Below are 10,000 nucleotides of genomic sequence, written 5' to 3'. Positions count from 1 at the left end.
AACAATGGTTTGCTGGGGGTGCTCAGTCTCGTGGGCTCAGAAAACCTGGTTGTGGTAATTCTTTATTTAAGGCTTTTCCAAATTAGGTCATTTCACGTTGCCATGCTTAGTAGCCAAGCCTTGCAAAAGAAACTAGACCCGAGGAAGTTGAATTTTCAACTGAATCAGCTAAAATTTCGCCTAGATTGAGAAATGATTATGGTGTTAAAGGTTTGCCTTACGTTTTTACTATTTGCTACATTTTATACAAAGTAGTTAAATATATAAATTTTTTTGATGTTTTGGCTGTGCAACTCGACAGTGTAGTGTTGAGTGACTCATGCTGCTAATCCAATAGCCTGGACTGGTCTTTTTTTTTTTTTTTAAATTGTTTCTCTTCATTTCTCTTTTGGGTTCGATACGTTATTTGGTCATCGTTTCTTTATTAAAAAAAAACACTCGTAGGAGAAAAAAGTTTTCTGAGTGCAGTTGAAATGGCATAGAGCGTTTACGAAACGGAAATTTGCCAAGTCGCTTTCAGGACAAAAACTTCAAGGAAATGCACCAAAATGTGAAGAGCCAACCTCGTTCCCAGGGTCTCCATTATCGTTGGTGAAGAGCATGCGCGGGGCATGCAGAGCCACTGTTTTTGCTCAATGGGCCATTTCCGAGTTCATGTCTGCCTCCTCTTCAAATCGAGTCTTAGTGCGAAGAATCAGTTTTCATTTCTGTGTAAAGGGGAACTAATTAACATCACAAAAACTTCGCACTTAGACTCGCTTTGAAGAGGAGGCAGACATGAACTTGTTTTGTGGCGTTCTCGTCGTCCTTGCTTAAGCTCCTTTTTATGGCTTGAAGGCCGGCTGACGGCATCGAGAATATCTCGGATTTTGGCGAACATCCTACCCAGATTTCACACTGGGAACAGCGTTGAGCGACGCAAACTTGTTTCCAGGTCCTCTCCAACGGCTTGGAAGAAGAATACAACCTTGTTACCCGCTCCCAACTCTTTTCACATCTAAAGACACCTTTATGTTCATCCCTGCTAGCTCAGCTACGAGGTACCGAAACACGTAAGGAAAAGCCAACAGCTGAATGTATTCACCACTATCACAAGTTTTACATGTCCATTTACGCTCCATGTGCGCAGCCGCAGCTGCTACCTCCACTGCCGGTTTGTCCAGAAGACTGGACAATATGCTTCCACACTTGGTACATACTTGACCCTGTGGGTGAAAAACCAAAGGCGTTGTATCAACGCGTAAGGTGTGAAAGGGAGTGGTTATTTTCCAGTCCTAGTGTTTAGTACCATGTAAAACCAGAGTTGGAGAAAATCTTGGTGGTCTACCGCTAGTCCACAAAGAGAACTAACAATCTTTTTTTTGGGTGATCCATAGTCAAAAAAGTAAAGCGATTGATTGAAATGAAAGATGGCACACTGGCGAAACTAGTATAAATCGCCATCTCTTACCACTGTTCTATCGGAGCAGTTCATGAGACGATCTTGTAACAGGAAAGATGTTCCGTGTGACAACAATGCGTCTCGCTCCATTTCACCAAAGCGAACACCACCTTGCCGTTTGCGACCCTAAAGGGAGAATACGATTAGCGGCCAAAAAAAAAAAGGCATAAAGTGACTTGAGTCAGGGGGACTTCAGTCTGAGGGCTAGATAAGAATGGTATAGTTTTTGTTGCAGGAAGTCTCCCCTTACCATAAGACCTTCTTATAAGAGCTCACTCACAACAGAGAGGTGTTAAAGGGTTAGTATTATGGGAATTATCCCTTTTATTTCGACCATAAAATTACCTTATCAATTTTCAGTGACCGTTTCATTCTTCTGGATCACCGCAGTGGGATAAAATCGATAAAAATTTTAAAAGAAAAATGAGCCACACTCAGTGATTACGGAGTTCATCAAAGATGCAAGAGGAGATTTTGAAAACGTCGGCCCGACGTTTTCAAGTTGGCATTCATTTTAATCTTGGCTACGCGTAACTAAAAACACTTAAGAACGGTTTCTGTGAGCTAAAATAGCCGTTTTGAAGAAATTTTGGCTATTAATTTTCATTTGCCATAGGTAAACAGGTCTCCTTTGCTTTTCAGATTTTTACTAACAATCCATGACACTGCCCCTTTACGTAAATTGACAGGAAACGAAAATAAAAATTACCATTAACAGACAGTCGGAGTTATCACATTGACTGCGAAATCAACTTTTTACAGCTAAAATCGATAGAACAGACACATTAAAGGACGTCATCATTTACTGGTGGAAGGCGTGACATAGAGAGAGTTACCTTCACTGGTTGATGAGTTAGGATGTCAATAGGGCCTGTTGATCGCACCTGAAACATGTTTAATCATAAAGCAAACTTTATCTTGTCACAAAATGTTACCATAGGAATGCTTCGGAAATCTCTGATGAATTGCATAATCACGGTTACCATACCACAATGAAAAGGTAACCTTGCCTCGGGACACCAGTGTCAGACATGTTGTTTTATCAAGTTGATTGCTGAACGAGAAGAATCAGCGAGTACCAACCAGTAAGACACTAGCTGTGATCACGTGAGACAACTCTCAGCACCAATCAGATGACACGCATAACATGATGTCATCATCCACTGGCCATTGAAATCTCAAAACGTCGTGAAAACCTCAGTAGTTCCACACCGTCTGTCACAGGATTTGGTCACCTGTTATTTTGATCGCCACGTTTCGACTGCATCATTCTAGTCTTCAGGAAAGTTGAGCGAAAATGAAGGCGCGCGAGAAAAACGCGTGGCAAATTCTTGTGCACCGTTTTGTTTGTGCGTCACACTCAAAGGCCAGAATGAGCAAAAGCTAGACTTCGGAGAGGTTTTTATTAGCCTTCTCAAACTCGTTAATAATTCATAAGTTAAGAAGCGAATTTCATCGCCCCATTCTGGTCACGCGAACGAGTTTAAAACCCAATGAAACACTACTTCTTGATTCACTAAATGAATTTCAAACACATGTGGTTTGAAATCAATAATTTCAAACAAACGTGTTTTGAAATCAATTAACGGCAACGACTGCTTGCTCACAGCTCTCACATGCTTCTGAGTAACCATGAGCTGTACAAAAACTCTTTGACTTGAAAAAAGAGATTGAAATTATAATTTCTTTTGTTGGAGAAGTAAGTTCAAAAACTCGTGCCTCGTGCTTCACTGGCTTTCCAAACGCACGAAAACATTTAAATGTTTTCTTGTGTTTGGAAATCCAATGAAGCACTAACACCCCTTTTTTTTGAAATATTACTTCAAATACAACTGCAATTGGTGATGATCTTATCAGCCTCTCTGTCCAGTATTAGCAGGTGATTGTGTATTCAAATAACGCAGTGCAAGGTATGATGGATATTACCTGAAACTTGTCAGCTACCATGTGTCTCAGTCGCTGATAATAAACAACTCCAAAGAAAATGTCTGCCTCAAACTCGCGGCCATCTGTTCCACTGTACATTCGTTCAGTGCCATAATAGTTGTAACCAGCTACAACAAGAAAATTATGGTTGCTATTAACGATCTCGTAATAAATTGGGTAGGGTCGTACCTCTTATTGAACACTATATTTCATTGGCTGTATAGTTTCGTACTTCCTATTGTTTTCTGTGCTGAATCCATTGTTGTTCTTTCGGCCAATGCAGAAGCCCGTTCAATGAGGTAAGTACGACACTACCCAACAAATTGCTCAGTTCAGTATTTCCCACGGCCTGGCAAGTTGGTACCCACATCACGCCTGGGGACACATTCTGTCTTTATTGCTAAATTGTAGCAGCAACGACCAACGTAACAAAAATGAAGGACCGAATCCTGTTGAAGGATCTGATCAGCGTGTAACTATTTTAACAAACGAGAAGTGAAAGGCTGATCAAACAGTGAAGAAATATTTGTTGTATTTCGGGGCTCGAAATTAACGAAAAAATCCAGTCGCATTTTGCGATAAGATACGAAAAGTTAGACGCAATTTCGCAAATTTTAGTCGCAAAATCGCCGCGCTGCATTGTGTTGTCAGCGGTTTAGCAAAGAAAAATCAGCCCGCAATACTTGTGTGAAAAGAAACCGCTGAAAATGGCGAATGATCGAAGGAATGGATCTGTGCACGTAACATCGCAGCTAAATTACTCTACAATTACGCTATCTTCAGAGAAAATTCACAGCGAGAAACAAAATAATTTTGTCATTTATTTATTTATTTATTTATTTTAGCAAAAGTAGCAGCAAAGTGGCAACTGCTAACCCTTTTGTTTCGAAAGAGCGAAGGTGCCAACAAGTCGCAAATTTGCGACTTCTCCAGATATTTCAGTCGCAAAGGAAAAAATTTAGTCGCAAATGCGACTGTCTTGGTCGCAATTTCGAGCCCTGTATAATAATAAATAAAATAAATATTTACCAATATTTCGAAAGGCACTGCCTATCGTCATCAGTGCGTTATAAGTAGTGCATTACTTGTAACAAAAAAATTTGTTGTCGAACGAAAAAGACCCAAAGGAAAGAAGAGAATAGGAAAGTTGGATTCAGTAATAAAATGAAACCTGAAATCTAATGAGACGAAACCTGCCAAAAAGAATAACCCCCAGAAAGACAAAGAGTGTTTGCAGTTGAAATATTAAGCAGAGATGTTAAAAAGAAACCAACATACATTGTTTTAAGAGGTTTCCAAAGAAGTCCACAGCGGGGTCATCTTCGGAGTATGTAAAAGGCGTAGCATCATAAACCACTCCATTAAGACTGGCTGACTTCCCAGCCATTGATTCTATCATCATACCTGCAAAAAGTAAAAATTACAAGAAAAACATTAACCTTGCGCCTTCCAAACCTTTAAAACAAATAAGACGCAGCACTTTGCAATCTCTAATTTCATTGGATGGAAAAAGGGAAGCGGCTCCGCGAGTCGTGTATTCTGGATTAATCTAGCAGTTGCTCCATGGGAAAGTAGTGGGCGCGTAAAGGAAATTTCACACCCGCCTTCTCATTCTCGCGCGTCCAAATTCCCTCCGGCTTGTTACCTTCGTGTTCGGTTTTCGTTTCTCCTCACCCGAATGACCGAAACTTTTTCGCTGACTTTCGAACACTGCCGAAGGTTTCCGAAAATTTTCCAAAGAATTCCAAGCATTGATAAAGATGACCCGAGGAGTACCGGAGATTTTTCTACCACGCTTCCATCATTCTTATCAAGAGAAGTTATGCCTGATTACCGTAAACATAAGGAGTAATAATGCACATTTGAAGGACGTGATGCTCATTTGCTGGACAGTGCACACAAGATCTCAAGCGCCATAACGACGCTAGTGTAAACCAGACGAGCACTGAACGTGGTAGTTGAAAAAGTTCTATGGAAACGCAAAATGAATATCAGACTGGAAAGCGACCTTACCAATTGTCATACGCGAGGGAAATCCGTGAGGGTTGAAAATGATGTCCGGTGTCATTCCTGATTCCGTAAATGGCATGTTTTCGATCGGCCATTTTTGGCTGAGGGAGTAAAAAGGTGAACCGTTTAACATTATCGAATGAAATGAACAGGTAACTATGCAAAAAAAATAAAATGAAGTCAGTGCACAGCGAGAGAGGTCCGAGAAAAGACGCTCGAGCCGAGGAACTACTCGGCACTTGTACACAGAAACGGACGTACTGCGATGCCAAATTTTCATTCACATCACAACGTGTCCCTTAAAGGCGAAAAGCCAACTATACCTACTATTTCTAACAATACAGCAAGTTATCGTCAGGTTTAAGGCAATTGTGCAACCCATGGAACTCCATCGTTCCTCCACAGAAGCACAAATTTGGTTGTTTCACGTCGTTATCAAGGCGAGAACGGCTACGAAATGTGAAAACGCACATTCAGGGCGTATTAAATCTGTTTATTTTGCATCTCTCTTTGTTGGCATTCTCGTATCCGTAGTCCTCGTCCTTGCGTGCTTCGGAAAACTCCCCAATAAGCCACTCCCGATGTGCCGCTCTTTTCCGAGTAATTACGGGTAACAATATTCACATTCTCATTCAACGACACTACAGTTATCTCAACTGTCTAAATGGTTACTTTAGAACAAAGTTGGAGATACATTTTAGAAACATTTACTCCGTAAATTTCTGGACACCAACGATATTTTAGCTGAAGAGAAAGGTAATATGTGGGTTGATTGCGGGTGCCTTCATCCTTCTGTATCGTCACTGAAAAGGAAGGTGTTTTCAGGGATTAAAACTTTGCAGTTATGAGGCCAGGGAGAGTTAGTAGGGAGTTTAAGTAACGACAACCCCACAAAGCACGAACATTATTTGTTAACAAGAAAAAGTAATCGTGCTGTACGCTCTGTAGTGCTTTTCTTTGCCATTCTCCAGAAAACATGCAACAACGTGAAATCACACAATTTTAAGGGTATTGACGACAACGTGAATATGTAACAATGAACCCGCTCGTTAAAAATACCGTGGTTGTAATCAGGCATGATATAAAACGAAATTGCAGCGTTGACACTGATTAAAAAGTTGATGATGAAGGTCACCGAAGTGATCGAAACGTTTTACTTTTTAAAAACTTTTCAATCAGTGTCAACGCTGCAATTTCGTTTTGAACCGCTCATTCCTTATTTTTACTTTAAAACCGTTCGTACCCTACAGTTACAGGATAGTTCGCAGTTGCAGTACGACATTTGCCGTACATGCGATGCTAAATCTCTTTAGAAATTCTTTTCTAGCCTTGAAAACCTTTCACTTAAGCCTTTTTGCTCCCAAAAATTTCCCAAAAAGCAGATGTCAAACAAACCTACCTACAGATTCCTTTCTGTCCGTGGCGACTAGAAAACTTGTCTCCTATGATTGGATTTCTCTAGAATCAAGAAAAGGCCATAGTCATTTTCATGTTCATTCTAATGAGTAAGAAAAAGTGTTTGCTCCATTCGAAACTTTGTCGTACAGACATCTTTAAAAATGTACCTGGATTCTCAATTTTATGGCAACTCTATTCAAAGAGCCAGTGCCTTCATCATTTCCTAGAATTCTTATCTGCAACGAAGATTTAAAAGGTGATCATTGAATAAGTCTAAGCGTCCACAAGAAATCAAGGGGTTAAAATACATTCGTGCAAATTCACTAAGTAAAGCCTCCAGCTTACATCATCCACAATGGCGTTTTCTAGGTATCTGTAATTCTCTACAAAAGATTTGCCAGTGTTGTCGTTGATATAACTGCAAGAGAAAAGCTGTTCAAATGATGATCAAGTGAAATTTACGCCAATCAGACCAAAGCCCGACAATTAAATAAACCAATCAAAAAATTGTTAAAAAACACAAGAGGGCAGCGCAAATCTCAAGGGCGGCTGGGCGGGAAAATGATTGAAGTCAAACTGCTTTCAATTTTCCTCCAGAGTTCTTGCGAAATAAGTGCGGGATTTTTTAGCCCATTACCGAGCTAAGCAAAGTACAACCGAAGGAATAGAGCAATGTTGTGCCCAAAGCAACTGTTCTTGTTCCCAAAGAAAAACTTTTTTATACAAAATAGCAAGAATAAGACCAGCATCAGACATTATGTCTTATCAGGTTGACCAAGAGCAAAAACGTCACGCGAAAAACGTTCAATAAATCATGCGATGCCTCACTCAAAGCCAATCAGATGACACGCATAACATGATGTCATCACTTGATGGCCCATAGGAAAAAAGTGACTCAGAAACAGGATTCCTACCTAAAATACCACAGCCTTACCAGTAATACGGGGTTCCAAACTCAAGTTTGGCACCAATTGGTGGAAGACCATCCACATCCAAAAATCCTTGGACTCGTTCATCATTTGGAAGGCAGCCTAACGGTAAACAAATAAATAAATAAATAAATAAATAAATAAATAAAACTTGCCGTAGTAGATTTGAACACAACATGGCAAATGTGGATGACTATCAAAAACAAAGTAAAATGAGCTCACAGATTTACCAAATCTAAGGTTTGAATTCTGGTCACCACGAACTCTATTAATATCCACAATCTGAGAAAAAAACGAAACAAAAAAAGAAATAACACATCGCAGTGTAAAAACAATTTCAATCGTCTCCACCACAAAAAAAAAAAGACTTGTAAGTCATATTCTTGTCAGTTTGGCCATATTCAATAAGAAACAACCCTTTTAGGCGGGTTGTTTCTTTCGTGTTCTCTTGAGAACGCTTTTGTTTGATTCACTCTTTTGACCGGCATCAAACCCAGTTGAAACAGCCGAAAAAGCGTGGATAGCGATTTGTGTCATTCTTGTGGGATTTTTAAAGTCGGGATGCCGGTCGAAACATTGTCTTCCTGCAGTGTTCAGGGGCGGCTATTCCCATGCAGGAGTTACCGAGCGGCAACCAAAAACAGTGTAAAAAGTGTGCCATCGTTGAACTTAAACAACCTGGCCTAAGTGTAACCGTACCCAACCCCCGAGAAAAAAACGGGAAGGATGGAAACCGATTTGTTCCCTTCCTCCCGTTTCTTCAAATCTCGGGGTACGGCTTCCCGTTGGCTTAAAGGGTGACGCTAAATCGCGTGGGTGGGTGAGTCGTGGGTCGTCAGGGTGGCGGGTAGTGTGTGGTGGGTCGTGGGTCGTGTTTGTTTGAAGATAAAAATATATACATATTAGCTCCCACAGTGCTCGGTCCAAATTTGCAATTGCCCTAAGAGTTTGGGTTAGGGTTAAAAGTATGTATACATGACGTGTATACATGGAGGATCTCGGACCCACGACCAACGACTCACGACACACGACCCACCCACCTACACCGATTAGACACTCTCTGGCTTAAACCTCCTCGAACGAAACTGATTATCGGTGAAATGACGTAAAAAAAAAATGAAATTACTAAAATGATGAGTTACAGAGTTAAAGAAGAAAAGGGGGAATTTCAAAACGCGTTATCGTAAAGTAAAAACTCTCACCGCCTTCATACCTCACACTTCAACACAGTACCATGAGCAAAGCCGCGTTCAAAGGATGCCTTATTGAGAATCATTGCGTCCTCCATATCATAACCCTTAAAGGAAACCAAAACACGATCAATCACAAGGGCGTATTTATATTAAAGGATATTTTACAAGTGAGGGATCATCAAACACCTGGTTTTCCGAAAGAACATACGTTCAGAGAACAAAATCATGATTTTAGGCGTCAAGACGTACCTTATTACACGAAATTTTCGCGACACGTTAATTTCGCGATTTTGAGGTTCGCATATTTCGCGACACCTTAATTTCGCGATTTTGCGAAAATTTTGCATTTTGACTCATTTTAATTTCGCGTTTTTGAGTGAGACACACTCAAGGAGCCAGTAAATGGACAGTTTGAGGATTGTACAAAAGAAGTGCTACCTGGAGTAGAGACGGAAAGCAGTAGCGATGGAGAGGACCAGAACATTACCACAGAATAGCTCAAAATGATTGTTATAAACGTGTGTAATAAAGTCGCTGTTTTAGTTATTGACATAATGTGAGTCAATTAATTTTCGCGTCATGTTATTTTCGCGACATTTAATTTTCGCGTCACTTAAATTTCGCGATTTTTTTAAATTCGCGAAATTAACGTGTCGCGAAAATTTCATGTAATAAGGTAGATATCGACAGCGAAATACAGAAAAACCGGGATGACGAACACACTTAAACTATTGCGGAAAAGAATGATGGGGTAAGTTTTTTAAGAAACCTTCTGATGTTGCGTTGGTGGGGTTTGAAACACGAAAAAAAAAAAAAAAAAAAAAAAAAAAACTGGTTATATCAACTCCAACAACAACAGGAACAATTTGTTTGCCCTTTGTCCATCAGTTGCTCTCACTTTCGTGCCAATTGTTTTCTGAGGCAATCACGAGAGTTGTTGAAAGCGCTGTGTCCGGGGGCTCGTTTCTCTTGAGTCCCGAAACTTTTGAGGCCTTTTTCGGATGACACAATTTTCTTTATAACTTGAGAAGGGAGAGGTTTTAAGTTGTCAAACTTCACGATCATTTTGCTTTTTGTTATTTTTAAAACATGTTAAAAGACGA

General features: G+C 40.2%; 1 protein-coding gene across 1 annotated transcript in view; it reads right to left on the bottom strand.

Annotated features, from left to right (window-relative positions):
- Window positions 1-10,000, bottom strand: part of LOC138012485 (DNA-directed RNA polymerase I subunit RPA2-like) — a 48,774-nt gene that overhangs the window by 735 nt on the left and 38,039 nt on the right. The window contains exons 25-36 of the mRNA XM_068859268.1: window positions 8,918-9,001; window positions 7,935-7,986; window positions 7,710-7,806; window positions 7,121-7,193; window positions 6,943-7,011; window positions 6,777-6,835; window positions 5,381-5,478; window positions 4,646-4,771; window positions 3,368-3,495; window positions 2,278-2,325; window positions 1,451-1,567; window positions 1-1,205 (exon numbers count right to left, since the gene is read on the bottom strand). The exon at window positions 1-1,205 is cut by the window's left edge and continues 735 nt beyond it. Of these exons, the coding sequence (XP_068715369.1) occupies window positions 972-1,205; window positions 1,451-1,567; window positions 2,278-2,325; window positions 3,368-3,495; window positions 4,646-4,771; window positions 5,381-5,478; window positions 6,777-6,835; window positions 6,943-7,011; window positions 7,121-7,193; window positions 7,710-7,806; window positions 7,935-7,986; window positions 8,918-9,001 (1,185 nt within the window). The 3' untranslated portion in view covers window positions 1-971. The remainder of the gene's footprint in view (window positions 1,206-1,450; window positions 1,568-2,277; window positions 2,326-3,367; window positions 3,496-4,645; window positions 4,772-5,380; window positions 5,479-6,776; window positions 6,836-6,942; window positions 7,012-7,120; window positions 7,194-7,709; window positions 7,807-7,934; window positions 7,987-8,917; window positions 9,002-10,000) is intronic.

This window comes from Montipora foliosa, chromosome 8 (assembly GCF_036669935.1).
Source record: "Montipora foliosa isolate CH-2021 chromosome 8, ASM3666993v2, whole genome shotgun sequence".
NCBI classification, from domain to species: Eukaryota; Metazoa; Cnidaria; class Anthozoa; order Scleractinia; family Acroporidae; genus Montipora; species Montipora foliosa.
The sequence above is the reverse complement of the archived record's forward strand: the minus strand, read 5'-3'. Positions and strand labels throughout refer to the sequence as shown.